The sequence below is a fragment of the Oryzias melastigma genome, linkage group LG18, assembly GCF_002922805.2.
Source record: "Oryzias melastigma strain HK-1 linkage group LG18, ASM292280v2, whole genome shotgun sequence".
Classification (NCBI taxonomy): Eukaryota; Metazoa; Chordata; class Actinopteri; order Beloniformes; family Adrianichthyidae; genus Oryzias; species Oryzias melastigma.
The window spans coordinates 25,113,209-25,132,770 of NC_050529.1; the positions used below are offsets into that span (position 1 = coordinate 25,113,209).

Here is a 19,562-nt window from a genome sequence, read left to right on the forward strand (position 1 = left end):
GATCAATGAACGTCTTTGTTTTCCTGGTCTGAGTTCGAATCTGAATCTTCACCGTACAGCTGTAGAACTCCAATATTGATCACTGTTTTTGTTGCACCACTAATGTTAGGTTGGGGGTGTGAGAGGCTGTAAAATGGCAGGAGAAAGCAATGATGGATGATGGGAATCATCCCGCCCACAACTCAAGGTGAATTTCTAATGAACTCCTGCTGCTCTACAGAAACTATGTCCTAGAAAAGGACAGGTTTGGGCCGAAAAGGCATAAAGGACCACTGGGATATCTTTGAAAATGTATAAAAAATGACCAGATTTGGTCATTAAAACAACTTCAGCATTTTCTTTTCTTAAATATCCATCTAAACTAGGAAAGTCCAAATTCAGGCCTCGAGGGCCGATGTCCATCTTGGTTTTCAACCAACCTGCCATTGAAGCTCCTTATTAAACACACCTGATGCTGCTAAACAACAAGGTTTCTGGAAAACCATCAGGGAGTTGGCCCTCGAGGACTGGATCAGAACACCCCTGATCTAAACTATTAACACGGTAAAGAGCAATTTAACATCTAATGAGGAAATCCGAGTGATGAGAGTAGAGCTGCCACAATTAGTCGACTAATTGACTATTAAAATACTCAACTAATTTAATAGTCGATTAGTCTTTACTTTATATTATATGGAGTCAGGGTGTGGTAAAGTTGAAAGTTATACTGGCATTATGCTAGATTTATGGACTATTTTGGCATTTATTAAGATTTTTTAGGCAATTTTGGAGTGTAGCTAAAATTTCAGCTACATGTTAGCTGTTTTGGCTATTTTTTAGGCTAATTTGGCATTTAAGTAATATTTTAGCTGGCTAACAGTTAGTGTTTTCAGCTATCAATTTCAGCATCCTCAGCATCCAAATTCAGCTTACAGCATTCACACTAGCATTATCACAGGTAATTCTATACATCTAGTTTTTAGTTAGTTTAAAGCTAATGATGGTTAATTTGTGCGTTTTTCATCCAGTTTGCTCATGACCCGATTGGTCGACTAATCGGAAAAAATAACCGATGATTTAGTGACTATTAAAATTATGGTTTGTTGCAGCCCTAGATGAGATGTGTGTTTTTCTCTGGACAGACATTCTGAAGCATTTCTTAAAAGATCTGTTGGGAAATTTAAGTGAAAAGTTCTTGGAGTAATCATTTGTGACCACTACCACTATTTGCACACTAAAGATAAACAGGACCTCACCAACTTACAATGGTTGGAAATCATTTGAGCATTGAGCCTTTCACTTTGTGGGGGCTGAGCAAGAAGCTCATGAACCAGCAGAAACTTGATAAAACCTCTTCCAGAAGATCCAACGCTCTTACATTCACATTTAAAGAAATGGATTACACAGGAGCTTACTGATCAGTTTAAAACTAAACCAAGAGTTTTAGATTTTTATTGAGGTCAGAGACAAATCCACAAACAATGAAAAAGACAAGTTACCCCCGTTAATGTCAGTCTGGGAAACAGAAAAGAATCTTCTGAAAGCAACAAAACACCTTTTACTGTGTTTCTGAACGGAGATGCAGTGAAAAGAAGAGCAGCAAACACAGGAATTATCATCTAGAGCTAGGCAACCAACAGCAACATACAAAAAGGAAAGGAGTTACAAGACTGAGCATATTTTATTTACCGTGCTAAGATCCATATTACCTACTGTGATATTGTTACAAAAATATTCATCTGATTGAAGTCAGGAAAACAGCAGGAAAAGGTTAACACTGTGCCAGAATGAGCACGGATCATGCAACTTCAGCTGGAATTTCAAACCTGACTAGATTCATTTGAAAAGCACAGAAATGATGACAGAGCAGTTCCCTCCGTTTATAAGCAACATGACAGGCGTGCTCCTTCAGGCAGAAGCGTAGAAACCAGCAGAACTGATTCTGTTGCATCTGATGACCCGGAGCGCCTCCACAGGTCTACGCCGGACTCATCCAACCCCAAAGGACTGATTACATCTGCACCGCTAGCATCAGCCAGCTGGACTATGCTGAGTAATGAGATGGAGGGGGGGTGCTGTCAGACAATCAAGAATTAATTCTGTGGGGGAGGAGGAGGGGGTGCTGGGGGCATCCCAAACGGTGGCATGCCCGGTACTCCCATCCCCATCATGGTAACAAAATTAGAAGGGTCCATTGGTGGCGGAGGGGGTGGTGGAACATACATCATGCTGGTGGAGCCCGGAGGTGGTGGGGGTGGCGGCGGAGGGGCCCCCGGGGGCAATGGCGGCTGGACTCCAGGTGGGGGTGGGACCATGGATGTGGTTCCGATGGGCAGAGGGGGCTGAGCTGCAGAGACTGCTGGCTGCTGGGGCTGCTGCCATGGAGGCAGAGTGCCCGTGCTGGAGGTGGTGGTGGTGGTGTCTGCAGGGGAGGGGGACAGACAGGTCACCAAAACAGCACCAAATACACACACCACCACGGCCCAGTTCTGTTGGTGTCTGACCAGAACCGAGTGGATAAACCAGAGAAAAGTCTTGTTTGGGTGGATACTTACTCTGCTGCCAGGGCAGCGGTGTACTTGTTGCCATGCTGCTAGTGGGTGGAGGGGGAGGAGCCTGTTGTTGCCATGGTGGCAAGGGAGCAGAGGGTGGTGGAGGGGGCTGGCTGCTGGGGGGTGGAGGAGGAGGTGGCATCATTCCCATTGGAGGTGGAAGAAGACCTAAACAAACAAACAGTTGATGTTCTGCTTCTGAAGTTCAGAGGAAGTCCTGCAGGCTCGGCCTTCACGTTCATTCATCAACAGTGTTTGTTTCTTCTCTGTGATCACATGAATCTGAAGTCTTTATATGGCAGGATTGTGCAGTCCTGATCCTTAATAATTATTTGTTGTTAACATTAAAATAAACGGTTTCATTAAAAATGTTAAGAGGTTATTACATTTATTAACATCAGAAGACATACTCCGATCATGACATGTGTTAGCACAATAGATCCTTTTCACGTGACATCACACAAAATGGCGAGTGACTTACAGGTAAAATATTATGTCTATGGTTTAGAACGGCGAAGCGGAGTGATGATCACTGTTTATACTGTTTTACCTAAATAATAAAACCAATTGTAACAGAAATGTGTACAACAGTTATGTTCTAAGTGTCCTCCCTGGTTGTATTGTTTTCCCTCTTAGATCAAATGTCAGTATTCCTCCTGCAGAATGCTCCACAAAACCCTCCAAAATCCTCTGGATGATATTAAACGAGTCCTGGATTATTTCTCTCTACAACCCGGTTAAATTTAGACGAAGGTACAGGAACTTCATTGAATGCTGCTGGTTGGATCATGAAGGTCATTCAGATTTTCTTCTTCTAACTGATGCTAAGCTAACGCTAGCTTGATGAGACGTAGATCTGCAGAAGATCTTTTCTGTCCAGTTAGAGTTGATTACATTTCTGTGTTCACAAAATCACTAAAAACAGAGATAAAGTCAGACAATTTCAACATGTCTGACAATAAAGAAAAACAAATAACTGTTGTGTTATTTTCTGACATAGCTCCTCTTTGCTGTCGATCATAACTTTGTCTGATCCTGCAGGATAATAAAGGTAAACAAGGATCAAATTCATTTGAAACTGTCAAAAATACATTCCTATTTTATAATTACCCCTTAAAACCACAAATACCTCTGATTACAACAAATAAATGCAGCCTTGGATGCAGTTAAAACACCAACGAGCATTAATGTGCATCTTTGCTGCTCCTGTTACATGATTTCCATCAGTTTTTGTGCTGATCGTACTTAGAATACGTGAGAATAACATGAAGTAAAATAGAACAGTTAGAATAATATCTGCTCAAATGAGAGGTCGATATTTTCAATAGAACCTCAAATATTGAAGATTATTCAAATTTGTATTTAGATTTGTGAACGATCTAAGACAGGAAATGAAAATACAGTTCAACAGGACATTCATCAAATAAATATTGTACATTTTCCTGTAGAAATTGGTAAAGTTACCTTTATTATTTATGTAAAATTGTGTTCAACAGAGTTCAGCCACAGGCTTTGCCGTTCTAAACCCGTAAACCAGAAGTCACTATTCGCATTTTTGGCGCCACTTTGTCTGACGTCACCGTAAAACAGTGTGTTAGAAGGATTTTTGCACATGTGGTAACCGATTGGGCAGCAGTTACAGATCGGGAAGTGAAAATTCTACAGTGTTCTTATTGTGAAAAACTGGTAACAAAATGGACTCCATTTGGTTGCAGCTGGCAGTAAGACATCTTCTAAGGGTGACATCACACTCACTCCAGTTCCCAAATAACTAAAATAACAACTAACCCCCCAGAGATTAACTGGATTTCTTTAATTTGATGAGCAGTTTGAGAAGAAGAGCCCATACATTGTTTGCCTTCTTTGTCCTGTGAATTTAACTCTAAGCTCCTACCCATAGGGTGTCCGTGGGGTCCAGGTCCCTGGGCCATAGGGGGTGGAGGCGGCTGCATCCAGGGTGGAGGCATACCGTTAGGATTGGGGGGAATTGGTGGTCCTCCCATGCTAGGCATGGGGGGAGGGAAGCTGTGGGGTCCTCCAGGACCAGCAGGTCCTCCCTGAACAGCAGAGAAGTTCCTGCTCTCTGAGGGACCGGAGCTCATCCAGGGGGGCCGGTTCTGAAACACACATCAGCTAAGACACTTTCCACTCATCACAGCAGATGTTCTCATAGTGTCCTGAACTAACCATCGGGGGCTGGTTACTGTTGGGGCCGGAAGCTCGAGGAGCTCCTGACTGAGAGTTGGAGTGTCCTCCACCAGAGCTGGGGACTGGGGCCTCCCCCAGCTCAGCCATGAGGGACAGGTATTCTTTGTCCATGCGAGCCTTGTCCTGTGCTGACTGAGGGGGCTCCCCGCCTGTGGCTCTGTGGGCAGCAAAGGTGCTGCAGAACAACAACCAATGATTATCTGAGACAAGTTCAGCAGCTGAAACCTGCAGCCCAGGGTTCACGGTTACCTGGTGTACTTGCAGTCAGAGGAGATGTGACCAGCTCCACCACACTTTGTACAAAGAGTGGTGTTGGTGATGCTGCGTGGCTCAGAGTTCTGCCAAGGACGAAGAATCCTGCAGGGACAAAAAACCGGAATCTTCAGCACTGCCTTTCAAAATTAAGCCTTCCCTTCAGTTCCCCAGCATGGAGTGTCAGTGCGTTGTCATAGCAGCGCTCACGGCCACACACACACCTGTTGTCGTCTTCTCGCAGAGTGCCGTTGAGTCTGGCCAGCTCCCTCAGCTGCATCTTACGCAGGTCGTTTTGATCCTCAGGCGTCTCAATACCTTGTTTGAGGATGTTGCGAATCTGTCAACAGTTTTCACAATCAGAACATAATCTATTCCTCCAGCTGAGAGTATACAGGTCAGATTGTTAAATACACACCAAAATGAGACTATAAACCAGATGTATATCTGGTATGTATATATATTATTGTATATGTATATTTTTATTTTATTGTTATTAATTGCCTCATGTTATCTTGTGCTTATTTCTAACTTGTATAAAGTATGTTTTATAATTGTATGTTTTGGTTAACCTTTTTTTTAGTTACTATCCAGCTAAAATATTAGCCAAATGCCAAATTACCCTATCGGCTTCAGAGTTTTCAACCATCAGCTTCAGTGTTTTTAGCTATCAACTTCAGCATCTTCAGCGGTCAAATTCAGCTTATAGCATTCACACTAGCATTATCACAGGTAATGCTATATATCTAGTTCATAATTATGTCAAAAAGTTACAGCTTTAAAGTTTTAAACATGTAGTTTTAGAGTGTTCAATAAGTGTTTATCCTGTTCGGCCACCAAACCTAAGGTGTGTTTTGGATTTTGGCCCCTTGTGGGATTGACTTTGACACTCCTGCTATAAACACACCTGCTCCACAGCCTTCTTGACATTTTCCATGGTGTTGGCAGTGACCAAGGCGTGCAGAGGCTCGTCCTCTCCGGGCAGCATCTGGCCATCCTTTCGACCAACCTTCCCTTCTTTGACGGAGCCCTTCCCTCGGATCATGATCTTAGCACAGCATTCTTTTTCAATGTTCTTCAGGGTGTTTCCTCTGAGGAAAGGGGAACATTGTGAGAGTCTGAGCCACCTTCAACAGTACAGCTATTGTTAAGCAGAGTCGGCTGTGTTATGAAGACGCTGCATGCATTACCGTGGTCCGATCAGCAGTCCAACAAAGTTGATTTCAGGGTATTCATCTTGTGGGATCATGACTTTGTCGCTGACTCTGGTGGCTGGAGGTCTGCAGAAAATAATTCACTTGAGAAGAGCAAAGCTTTGATTTCAAAAGGTTTTGTGAATTTGTCTTAAGTGGGTATTCAAACTGTTTATTGGGAGGAAAGAAATAACCTGTCAAATCTTTAAACCTAAAGGAGTGAAACTACCTGAAAATGTAAACTGACTTGTGGTTTCTCTGTAACCCATGAAGACCAGACATTTTCAAAGCTTTCTTTTCATTTGCACTTCTTCAGACTTAAGAATGATGCTACTCAGCATTTGTCTCATGTGATAGAGTACAGTGGTCCCTCACTATATCGCGGTTTATCTGATTTGTTTTTCAGAGCATCTTGCATGTTTTTTGTTTGAGTTATTATTCTATGAAGGTTTGAACTTTGAGAGTTTGATCAAAAGAAGAGTGTGAAAGTGTGAGGAGTTTTAGTGCCTTAAAATCTCTAGAATGCTACTTCATGGCTTTTTCCTTTATTGCAGGTTATTTCTAGAACATAACTCCTGTGATTAAAAAAAGGAACAGAAACACACCAGAGTCCAGGTGAGCTTTGACATCCAACCATAGGAAGTGGAACAGAACATAGTAAAAATGGAGCTAAATCAGGGCCATAAATATTTGAAACCCAAATAAAACAAATGGAAAAAATAGTTGTTTTGTCAAAAAAAAAAAAGTCAAAATTTTTCCTATTCTAAAATAAACTTACTTTTTTAGCTTCAAATGTTCTGTTTTCAAGGTTTCAAAAATCAAAGTTTCATTTTCAAAACTTTTTTTTCAGTTTCAAATCTTTTTTTCACTTTTCAACTATTTTTTTTGTTTTCGAACTTGAAAATTTCAATCTAAAAACTTTTAGCCCTGTTGTGGCATGTTTGTGCAGGGCTAACATGAAGGACCAGTAGAAATAACATGAAGGACCAGTAGAAATCGATGACGGTGGTGACTTCTGTCCCGGTGCGGTCACTGACTCTTAAAAATCAAGAGAATCTGGCTACAGAGAAAAAATAAGATGCTCCTCGTGAGAGCTGTGATAACTATGTTAAAAAAATGTCATATTAGTCTGTACTATCATAGTCTGAAGTTGTCCCCAGACAAGTGTAAAAAGCAAAGTTTTATCGTGTACAAACCGCTCGTCCAAAACACTGTCCTAGCCCGTTCAAACCGCCATCTTATTGCGTTAAATACAAGTGTAGAAAACGTCCTTATGCTCGGATAAATGGCTAAAACGCCATTGGAGCTCCATTCATCTAATGGCTAGTGCGCTTGCACTTTAAATTTTCTGCAGTGCAGGTTAGAAAGCTTGATAGATTTTTAAATCAAAAGCCAAACACTAATAAAACAGATACCAGGTCTGAAATGAGCAAAGAGCTGTCACAGCAAAATGTACTCCTTCCAAATGAAGACATGAAATCATCAGAAACACACATTACCACCAACAGTAACCCACAACCAGAAAGACATACTTGTAGTCTGCAGGAGGTTTGAAGTCGGGGTTAAGTCCAATCATTTCAGTGATGAGGGCATGGCGCTCCTCCTCGATCTTCTTCCGCGTGCGATACTCGCGGGTGTTTAGCCTTTTGCCCTCGCTGTTATAAATGGGCTCTGGAGAGGGGGACCTGAGAGCAGCAGACACAATACAAAGCACACAACACTGACAACTTTGTACAGGAGGTGGCCTACAGCTGAAACGTGCTACCTACAGCTGACTAAAACTACATTTAAGTCAAGATTATCTGTTCAGACTTGGATGTATTGAGGACTTTCAGAACATAAACAAACTTACAAACAAAAAGGATTTAAGACCCTGTAATGACACGTTAAAGGCTAGAAAGCTCTTCTTCATACAGTTCATGGTGAGAAGGGGGCAACCAACGCTGTATACAGGTAATTAACCCATTACACTGAAGGGGAATCAACCACAAAGAAGGAACAAACAGACAACCAGAGTATCTGTAAAGTATTTCAGTCCTAAGACGGCGATGGCTTTGAGGGTTGCTTGGTGCTGATGAGGAGGAAGAGGTCCAGACCTCTCCAGGGATGCTGAAAACCTGTGTTGCTGTTATAAGGAGGCTCTGTGCTTGAAAAAGGGTTAGATTGACGAGGGGTAATTTGGGTTAGAGAAAAGGAATTAAGATTAGAAATCCACCTTTTCTTACGCTCTCCCATTAGAGAGCCACTCTGGTGTACATGAAATGTGAGGAATGGAGGAGAAAAAGGGTTTCTTTTAAGCTTCAAACTTCCAACGATGATGACCTGAAATACCTCCCATGTTTGTGCTGTCACATTAGAGGGGAAGGATTGTAAGAGAGCCAAAGGTCTCCATAGATATTGGTTGCTGTGGAAATGTCCTAAACACTATACAGCGTCAGTCACTAACTGGCAAGTCCACACAGAGTTGAGGGGAAGACGCTGCAGATCTTTATGCCATAAACTGGCCACTGATTTTCCAAACATCGTCTTCCACAGAAAGAAACTGGACATGTGGCTTCCTTGCTGGGTGAAGAAGTGTATAAAAACACATAAGAACCTGAGATGTCCAGTGAGGTTTGATCTAAGGCAGAGCCCATCATCACCATTAGGTAGGGTCATCACTAAAAAACCAACATTAATTTAGAAAGGAAAAATGTGATGCTATCTAAAACATATGAGGCTGTATCAGCTGATGGCCACTAAATCTAGAATATTCTATTATTTATATACAGTACTGTACAAATGTTTTAGGCAGATGTGGACAAAATGGTGTAAACAAAGAATGTTCCCCAAAACTAAACCAATCCTTTTCTTTAATGAACAAAATGCAGTGAGAGAACAAAAGAGAAATGTGAATCAAATCAATATTTGGTATGAGCAGCCTTTGGCTTCAAAGCAGCACCACTTCTTCATGTGGAACTCTGCTGGTAGATAGATCCAAATATCCAATGCCTCGTTTCCACTGAGCGGTCTGGATCAGACCAGTCCGCTCTTGGCCGGTTTAGAATTAGGGCTGCGGACTGTTGGATAGGTGGCAATCTGATTCGATTCATGAACAGTCTATGCTGCAGAGCAGTCTATTGTTCTGAATTAAAAAGAAAAAAACACTATGTTGAGCAATACTCCAATGTTCTTCAATAAATGTTCACAATGTTATTGATGAGTATGATCAATAACAGACATCCTTGAGCTGAGGGGGTTGGGTGAGACAGAAACGGGCGAGGGGTGTCTCTCTGTATTCGTTGATTTGGTGCGTCTCTGGTCCCCCAATAAGGGGGAATACTGCATGTAAAGAATCTATTATTCTTTGCAAGAAGATTGCAGAGGGGAAGAAGAATCCAGACGAAAATAGAACAACACTTTCTGTTTGGAGCTTGAGTCGGGAAAAGGGCTGATCAGATGCTTGATGTTGTCATAAATCCTTTCCACCAATCAATGGGTTACATCGTGTGACGACAGAAGCTCCGCCCTCACGGGTGAATTTCATTTCTCTATGGACCTACGACCAATGGGGGACCAGAAATAATACCAGTCGGTCCTGCTTGACTGGTTCATTTTGTAATGGAAACTCTAAAAAGTCCAGTCCGGCCCGCTCAGTGGAAACGAGGCATTAGAGAACCAACAACAGAACTTCTGTGAATGTAGGTTTTCTCACATCTGTCAGTCTCTTCAGTTAAACCCAGAATCACTCCATGATGCTGGGAGCAGCGCCCTGGAGTGTCCAGTTCAGTTCTTCCTGCTGCTGAAGATAGTTCTTTGTGACTTTAGATCTTTGGGTTTTTTTTGTACTGCAGGTTGGGGCCAATCATACTTCTGTTGATTTGAAAGTATCTGAGAGTACTTCTCTGTTTTGAGAACACCGTTAATCCTGATCAAATCTCCATTTGCAGAAATGCCGGACCTGCCTGTACCATGCTTCCACAAGCAAACTGCCTTCTGCTACAAGCATTGCACATTAGATTTATCAGTTCAGAGCAGCTGCTGCCACTTTTTTGCAGCCCAGTCTTTGCTTTCCTGCATTGTTGAGTTGCTTAATCTTGTGTCCACGTTAGAAGTTTGGCTTTTTACCTTTAACTTTGCCATGAAGACCAGTCTTCTCTGGACAGTAGACAGGTGTGCCTGGTTTCTACAGGACATCTTCTGATTTTGAAAAAGTAATAACCTCTACTAGGGCTGGGCGATATGACGATAAAAAACCGTGTACGATATCCAAAGCTGACGATAGGTCATTTTTAAGATATCGTTATATCGCGATATTCTACGAAAAGCTGCAAGAGCGAGAAGGCAAAAGCTTGTTGACAGCTGTGACTTTAAATCCGAGCTGCTGCTGCTCCTCCTCCTCCTCCTCCTCCTCCCCGGTGTGTTTTTCCTGTTTGGAAGTCACGTGACAAACAACGGGACAGAGTCGCGTGCGCCCTCGAGTAATGAATGACGGAGGTCCGAAAAAGTAACAAAAGGAGACGCAGTGTCTTGCAATCGACTTCAAAAATAATCCGATGGAGAGGAATCATCACGGGACAGGAATCGCATTTTAATAGAGAGAAATCAGGCTGAGAACTTTGAACTGTGTGCTAAAGTTTAGGCTAAAGTGGGTGCTAGCAACCTGTGACAGACATGCTAGTTTGGCTCTTTAATGTATGTTTTTATTAATGTTTCGTGTTTTTAAACATAGCGGATGTTAATCGCACGTATTTACGTTCAACCTGCACAAAAACTGATGGTAATTCATGTAGGAAACACGTAAAATGTTCTGTCAAGATGCACGGTGCTGCATTGTTTTGCTAGCTCTTTGCATAGCTTTTGCTAGCTACTGTAAGAGCCTAAATCTTATCGTCGGTCGCACTCCCCTTGTAAGAAGTGTAAGTGAGTTTGCACATAATTTTCTTAATCCGTGGCGTCACCGTTGAGGTTCTTTCTTGGCCGTACGGACCGAATAAAAGCCCAACTAGAATAAACAGCGCTAATGCTAACGCTAGCTTTCTGCTCAGTGACATAAACACAGCAGAGAGCAGATGTTAGTGAAGGAGCTGTGGATGTAAACTTTTTAAAACTGCCACAACATTTACTGCTATTATCTCTGTGTTTTGAATCTTAACAGTTTGGCAGATGTATTTGATGTTATCATCCAAGTTTAAAAATGTTTTTGTATCAGTTAAAGATGCTAGCTGGAGCCTTTTTCTCAAAGTACAACGAAATCGTCTATTTGAAGGTAAATTCTGAAGCAATTGAGATTTATTTAGCATGTATGTAATCCAAAAATAATAAAAGTTTCAGATTCATTTTAAAATGTGGTAAATGGTGTTTTTTTATTATTATTATTTTTATTATTTAGCATTTTGAGCTGTTTTTAATAGAGAAAGGACTTTACTAAACTTTATCAGTCATTCATGCTATAAACTTCATCAATCTCCCTCATTTCTGGTCTTGGGTGACAATCATTTACAAGCTCTGTTTTATGGATTTTAGCACAAAGGAAAAATTAAAACTCACTGATATTTAGAAGCTGTTCATTTGACAGCAATGCATTACCTGTAGCAGTAGAAAACGCAATTCTTGCAATATTTACAGGTTAATCTTAATAGATAACTATTTAATTCGAATAAATGTAAATATTTGTTCAAAAATATGTTTACTTCTTTCAACTAAAATCAATATAATTAAATTTGAATTTATTTTAAAAATATCGTGATAAAATCGAAATCGTGAAATAAAATTTAAAAAATCGTGATTTTATTTTTTTGCCATATCGCCCAGCCCTAACCTCTACTACACTAAATTTCCTTGTCCGCCTGTGTGTTGACAGTCCGTTTCTTTGTGCTTCTTCATAAGAGCATGAAAACATGGAAGCCTATTCTGGTCTGAAACCGTTGTCTGGCAGAGACCTTGCTGATGGAGTAGAACTTCCTTCTATCTTCTTGAACCTGAACGGCCATCTTGGTAGAAGTGTTTGGCTGTTGCTCAGCTTGAAGTCCGTTTCTGCTTCACTTCATGATTAGTTTTAAGCTACGTGTAACATTGATCATCAGCATCTGTTTGGTTGACGACATACAGGTTGTGCAAGTCAACCTGTAAGAATTTATGTTGGTTTGAAGACAAAACGCAGAAACACCAAATGTTGACTTGATTTTTTTTCCTTTGTTCTCCCACTTTATTTACATCAGTTTATAGAAAACAAACTATCATTTTTATTTGTTTGCAGCACTTTTACTCACCTGCCTAAAACTTTTGCACAGTTCTGTAGATGTTTCCCACAGACACTTTTTCACTGAGCTATTTTTAACTGTGGCATGTTCTTAAAAGGACTAGCATGATCAATAATTCAAACTAGCACCTGCTTTATGGTAAAATATTTAAACAGCTTGTATCAGAATACATTATGATCTTTTTAACCCACATCCACACAGCACTTTGCATCAGATAAACACAGGCTCAAATGTGAAGCAATAATGCTAAGGGTGCAGAAATCAAGTAAAAACTCAAGTTATTGAGTGGTAAAAATATAAGAAGTAAATATTACATGAAACTTTTTGACTCTGGTCTTTACTTGCTAATGGAATAATTGATCTTCAGATGAAAATAATCTGATATTTGTGAAGGAATGACTCAAGTGCTCAAACTAACTAAATACCACTTTGAACAACATGTCAAACAAAAGTATGTTTACATTCCCAATGTTTTTGAATCCAAGGCTGAAGCACTGTTGCTACTTCTGAGATACCACTGTCTGCATCAGTCCAGCTGTGAGGACTCAAGAAACAAACTTCAGTAGATTCTGTCAGCACTTTGGTAAGATTTAATGAATCAAAGGAAAATAGGGAAATTTTGTCATTCCATATTTTAAAACAGTGCATTCTTGTCTTGGATAAAAACAAATTATTGCTCTATGGCTAAAATGTTTTCCTATAGTAAAAACATTTAACTGTATATATCTGGATTTCAATCATATTGTTCTAAATTCAAAGTCAGCTGCCACTAAAAAAGAAAACTAATTATAAAAACAATCCCAACATATCAGTAGAAAGTTGGGATGAGGTAATACTAACCCTGATTTTCAACGTGTATTTAAGTAGATTCTACACTTTTCAGCTAATAGAGGTAGGTTTAAGCTAACCATTACATTACAATGCAAACGAACAATTGTCTTCCAAATAGTCAAGAAGGTAGAAAATGTTACTGTTTAAGGGTTTAATCTTTTTCCAACCTGTCCTCAGGGTTAACAGGGATTCCCAGGTCTCCTGTACGCAGTTTACGAGTCAGGTCTTCAATCTGCAGTTGGACTGGAAGAATTCAGGTTAGGAAAGAAAAACAAGGATGGAGAGAAATGTGGTTACCAAAACAACATCAGAGAGACACTGCTCTGCACAATAGAGCCATGTCTCAGTCATTATTGCAGTAAACGCAATTAGAGCTTGTTAAACAAAACAAGGAGATAAAATGCACACTTTGTTAAGACTAAAGCATGAAATTACTAGCCCTCTTCCAGATACTTACACGCTCTACAAAGACTTATATTAGAAGGAAAAATACCAGGCTTGTCTTGGAAAATGATTAAGCATGACAATATGTTAAATGATAAAATGATGAGTTCTACAAAAAGCCTTTCGTGTCATTAATGCTTCTGCTAGGGTTAACTCCCACACCTTACAAGGTTATAACTGAGTTTTTATTTTCCAGCTTTGACATTTTAGACACTCCACAGAGCTAACGCTGCTGATGAAAAAACCCACTCATTCCATGCACATTATGAAAGTGGTAAAACGTTTCCCTCTGAACACATTTCTGATTACCGGAATGATTACTACAAGTTAATCAGGCTGCTGGCTTAACGCTCACAGCAATTCCATTTTCAAACTGCTTAGGGGATCTACTACATGAGCAAAGTAAACAAAGAGTGACAAACAAAGGGTGGGCACAAATGAATGTTTACATACCAAGGAAGAACAACCATTACCAATGAGAGGACAACATCAAGAATGATGTTAGTTTCTAACAAAAGGTGCCATCTACTTTTATGAGGAAAGTGAAGGCAATGTGCTGGTGTCATTCTGCTGCTGGAAGGCATGTGGTTAAAATGTTCAGATCACTGGTTTTCTCTCCATTTGAAGCAGACCAAACTGAAACTGAAGCTTAATTCAACACGTAATCCATGCCAAGAGTTTGGTCAACAGCCTCTCATAATGCTGTTCCAATAATTCAGTCAGTCCAGCTTTCCACAAAGAATCTGATCAGAAAGCAAATAGATCCGACCAGACTGGAGCTTCACTTGTGCAGGTGTCCTTTAGTGTCTGCTCTCCTGGAGCTCCTCTGATTCTCTGACGTTCAGGAGCACCAGGCAGTCAGAGTTAAAGTGCTTCTGTGCCCCTCAAACATTTCTCATTGCAGTCACTATAGTAGAACCAATAAAGAATTTTGGGGGGTGTTCACGCTCACTTTTGACTCGTGTTACGTGTTCAATGAAGCCATGGGGAACACAACCTTTAAGGGTCTCACTTTGAAATAGCCCTCAAACCAAGTTATGCTAGGGTGATTTCCCCCCAGAAAACCAAAATTATTTAATAATCAATTTTTGTTACAACATTACAATGTTTTCATGCACAGAAACGACACTGATGATGTGCTGAGGATCAAGCAAGACACTGGGCAGTGACCTGGATCTCAGATAGATATCAGCAGGCAGTGGGTATTGGTTATCAAAAACCCATCTTGCTAATGGGAGCCCAATGGTATGCAAACAAAGAGACTACAGGACACAGCAGCACTTAAAGAGAATTCAATGCTTCAACATGTTATAATCATTGGTCATTAAACATGAAAGCTGCATCTCAACAGTTGGAACAAAATCAGATTTCTCACACTTTGATTAAAAATATAAAACATATTGAAATGGTTTGGAAACAGTATTGCATCCTGTAGAAGTCTGTGGAAAGCTCCAACTGTTGAGAATTTAGCAAAACAACAGAAACACTGGTATGCATTTGCATAAAATCCAAACCTTAACAAAATACAACTGATGAAATGTGAGAGAAACTGCATGTATCATATTAAAGGCAACCTTAGCTTAATGAAGCAACATTTACCTATGTAAGCTCTCTCTTGATCCCGGGTGAGTCCAGGGGGAATGACGGTGGGCATTCCAGGAATGATCGTCTTCTGATCTGGGGTTTCACTGCTCCATCTGCTTTTCTTTCTTTTCTTTCCAAAATCTGCACAAAATTAGGATAAAGTTTGTCTTTTTATATATATATATATATATTTATATAGATGGGCCCATTCAAAACTACAGACAAGCAAATCCATAATGTGTTACAATTCTATGTCACCATGCCAACAGTGACAGTACAGACTTTTTTGCAGCAGGTACTTTGCTGTTATGAAAGAAGCATTTTCATCTTAAAAAAAAGAAGAAAAATACAGAAATTATAGATATGTCCTGCAATTAACTGTCAGAGCATTTAGACAAATATGGAAGGAATTATTCCAACAACATGGAAAACTTTATTGACCAACTTTCCAGTTTAGATGAACAAAACGTAGTACTAAGGCAGTAGTACTAAGGGTGCATGAATAAAAATCGATTTGGTGAAAGTTGCATTGATTTAAAATGTTGACATGGCGATATTTATTGAATTATTTATGAGCGCTCCTTCACCGTCTTCCTTTTGTTTTCCACCTTAACCTCCGACCACTAGATGACAGCAGAGCACAAAGAGCCTCTTTGAGCAGCTCTACACCGCCACCAAAACAACAAGATCTGTCAAATGTTCAGTCAGCCTTGCGGTTTTGGTTGTTATGAGACATTTACTACTTAGTTTGACTTGAATGAGTCCTAAACCGAAACTCTGAGCCACGTTGCTGCCAGTATAATATAAATGTAAATATTGGCCTTTGGGCCAAATGCGGCCAGCATTCAAATTTCTGCCGGACTACAGGTTCTTGTGATGAAATCAACCATATGACCTGAGACTTTCCCTATACTGTTTGTAAAATTTCTCAATTGAAATTGGCTAAATTCCACCATGCCCCGTTGTAAACCTGTAACACTGGAGCTGAACCCACTAAAGACTGTGGAGATGACAGTGGACTTCAGGAAGAACCCCCCGCTCCCACCCCCTCCACTCACAGTTCACAGCAGATCAGTCCCCCCTACGGACTCCTACAGGTTCCTGGGGTCCACAATCTCACGGGACCTCAAATGGACCCAGCACATCTACTCACTCCGGAAGAAGGCCCAGCAGAGGTTGTACTTCTTACGACAACTGAAGAAGTTCAACCTGCCTCAGAAGCTGCTGATCAACTTCTACACAGCAATAATCCAGTCTGTCCTGACCACATCCATCACAGTCTGGTTTGGATCTGCAACCAGAGCAGACAGGGACAGACTGCAGAGAACCATCAGGTCTGCTGAGAGGATTATTGGCTCCAACCTTCCCTCCATTCAGGACCTGTACCGGTCCAGGGTGAGGAAGAGAGCTGGTAGAATCTCGACAGACCCTTCACATCCAGGACACGGTCTCTTCAGTCTCCTCCCCTCAGGACGGCGGTTCAGGACTTTGTGCACAAGAACCACTCGCCACAAAGACAGCTTCTTCCCGCGAGCCGTCACTCTGATGAACTCTTGACCAGTCTCAGAGTACGGTGCACAACATGGGATCAGTTTTAACCGGACACTGTTGTATATATCTTTATCCCCCTTGTTATTTTTTCAGATGTGTATATATATACGTGTATATATATATATATTCATATTTCTTTTTTATCTTTTATATTATTATTATTTTTTATCTTTTATCTTTTCTACATAGGAGCACAGGTCACTGGAACCAAATTCCTTGTATATATTCTATACTTGGCCAATAAAGCTGATTCTGATTCTTTAACGGGATCCTTTTGTGACAGTTTCTAGCTCATTTCCGAAACATCAATAGTCAACAAAATGAAGAGATTTGTTTCTCTGATACTTAGTACTTGAATGTAATTAAAGCCTCACTCCAATAAAAATTGTATTTTTAACAAATTTTTCCCCGTATTCTCATGATGGAGGATATATATATAAGGAAAATTAAGTCTAAAATTACATTTATGTATTGAAATTGCGGTGAATGAGAAGAAGAAAAAATGCTTTCGAAAAAATCCTGTGGTAGTGTATTAGGTGCTACAGCCACAGTCTTCCTGCGCCGCTCCTTTCTAATGAATCTACAGTCAGACAAATAGATCCATGAACGTCTTTGTTTTCCCCGTCTGAGCTGGAATCTGGATCTAAACTGTACGGATGGATAGTTTAAAATTTTCTCGCTTTTTTATTTTACTGGTAATATTACAGGGGCTGTAAGCTAGCAGGAGAGAGCGTAAAAAAAGGGATGATGGGAAGTGTGGGCAGGCTTGCCAACGGTCAATCTAGTAAATTTCAAATGAACTCCTGCTGCTCTGAGGAAACTATGCTCTAGAAAATGACAATTTTGTGTGTGTGTGTGTGACAAAAAAATCGAATAACCACAAATAAAAGACCACTGAGAAGGCTTTGAAAATAGACCAAAAGATGATTGGAGTGGGCCTTTAATTAATTAACTTTTGAGTTTACTATCTGCAACCAGAAAAACAGAACATGTGTGTAGGTCTGCTTTTACTCTTAAAAAAGTAATTTTCAATAGAGAACAAATTTTACTATGTTTTTAAAATAAATTTACATACATCTTGTGCATTTTTAAAGATAGTTTAATTAAGTTATCAACCTTCTGTACTCTACTGTAGTTATTTTAACTCTTTCTCCCACGTTTTCTTTATTTATTTTTCTCTTTTAAAAACCGATAATGCTACATTTACTGACATTTTGTGACCGATTATCTGTTTGTGGTGTGCAGAGGTTGTTTAAAGTAAATTCTGGTGGAACACCGATGTTTCTCTAACGTTATTCCGGCACCAACGCTGTACACAGAGGTCTTAGAGTTCCGATCACTCCAGAAGCCCGTCCCGATTCCATGTACGGACTCAGAGTTCGCCTTTTACCGTTCGAACCCGTGCAAACACAGCTGCGTAGCTAAAGTCCAGCTCCACCGCGCATCCTGTCCGGGCTAGCTGTTTACACACCAGCGTCCGCCTCCATTTCGTGAAGCGGGGCTCGCTTCGGGCCTTCATGCCGCCTGACAAACGTTAGCAACCTTAGCTTGCTGTCGTTCCACTTACCGCTCTTGCTCATCCCGGACCCGGCGCTCTGTTGAGAGGGGTTCGGATAGTTGGCGACTGGACTGAATTGGGTAAAAGAGGCGTTCGGCATCGAGGGTTGGAAACCCTGCATGGAGGGGAAGGAGGCGGCCGGCCCCGGCGTGGGCATCAGCCCGTTGCCTGCCCCAGGCCCCGCATCAAATCCCCGTTTAGCGCCGATGCTGGGGTGCAGCTTCCCCAGAGGGGTGGCGTTCGCTCCAGTCGCCATCACCGCGGCACTGAAATAGCTTCTCCTCCGTTACACTTTGGTTCAGTCCAGCTGCTTGTGTTCAAGGCTAACAAATGACAAAGCAGCGTCCACCTGCAGTCTATCTCAAAATGGCGACCAACAGAACATTACAAAGGTTGAGCCGCGGTGAGGAGCCGTCCCAACAAGAAGAACTCTCATTGGCTGTGCTCAAGTCTGTACTTTGAAAGACGATTGGCTAATTTGGTTTTCTGCTTACGACCATAGACTGTATGCTTACGACATAAAAGAGGCCGCGAGCCTCGTCCTCACCAGTAACTGTAAATTAAACTTTTTTTAAAATAACTGCACACTACAGAACAAAACATGGCTTAAAATGAGAACAGTTTTTACATAATTACAATCAAACAGAGGGGCAACTGCAGCATTTACAAAAACATCAGAATCAACAAAAAACAATATTAATATTAATAAAATAGATCTGAGAAAAGTTGGGCAAACAGTAAAAGATCACATAACTATAGATACACAAGGGAAGTTTTTAGACTATCATATATATATGTATATATATATATATATATATATATATATATATATATGGTTTCTTAAGGAGCGTCAAGGATTCAAAATTTAACTTGAACTGTAATTAAAACCTTATCAATTTGGCAAAATATTATATTCATAAGGAAAATTGCTCAGGAAATAAATCACCCTTTTAAATACATTTTTAATGATTTTAAAGTAAATCTAGCCTTTATAGAAAAATGTAAAATGTTTAATACTAAATTCACAATTAAAACTTTTTAAGTGTATTACTTCTGATTGAACAGACTCCACACTTTCTTTTAATTTTTCCCTTTGCTTGATTATTTCTTACCAACTTATATTGTTCTGATTAATCTGATATATTTGCATTGTTTGTTTTTTTCGTTT

The 19,562-nt window shown here is 40.4% G+C and overlaps 1 protein-coding gene and 1 long non-coding RNA gene across 2 annotated transcripts; both read right to left on the reverse strand.

Annotated features, from left to right (window-relative positions):
* Nucleotides 1-1,397: 1,397 nt before the first annotated feature.
* Nucleotides 1,398-18,831, reverse strand: sf1 (splicing factor 1). The gene is made up of 12 exons (XM_024287962.2): nucleotides 18,404-18,831; nucleotides 15,301-15,426; nucleotides 13,425-13,500; nucleotides 7,717-7,869; nucleotides 6,182-6,271; nucleotides 5,899-6,082; nucleotides 5,216-5,331; nucleotides 4,989-5,096; nucleotides 4,719-4,914; nucleotides 4,426-4,648; nucleotides 2,535-2,699; nucleotides 1,398-2,401 (listed from the first exon to the last, which is right to left on the reverse strand). The coding sequence occupies exons 1-12, from the start codon at nucleotides 18,648-18,650 to the stop codon at nucleotides 2,073-2,075; spliced, it is 2,013 nt and encodes a 670-aa protein (XP_024143730.1). The 5' UTR covers nucleotides 18,651-18,831; the 3' UTR covers nucleotides 1,398-2,072.
* LOC118600109 lies at nucleotides 9,271-13,418 on the reverse strand. The gene is made up of 2 exons (XR_004949680.1): nucleotides 11,985-13,418; nucleotides 9,271-10,385 (listed from the first exon to the last, which is right to left on the reverse strand). It is a non-coding gene; the product is annotated as an uncharacterized LOC118600109 (long non-coding RNA).
* Nucleotides 18,832-19,562: the final 731 nt, after the last annotated feature.

Coding starts and splice junctions, on each gene's coding strand:
- sf1 (XM_024287962.2), bottom strand. CDS start 18,650: ATGGCGACTGGAGCGAACGCCACCCCTCTGGGGAAGCTGCACCCCAGC. Junction 13,501..15,300: donor TCAAGAGAGAGCTTACATAG/GTAAATGTTGCT, acceptor GAATTCTTCCAG/TCCAACTGCAGATTGAAGAC. Junction 2,402..2,534: donor ACCGCTGCCCTGGCAGCAGA/GTAAGTATCCAC, acceptor CCTCCCCTGCAG/ACACCACCACCACCACCTCC.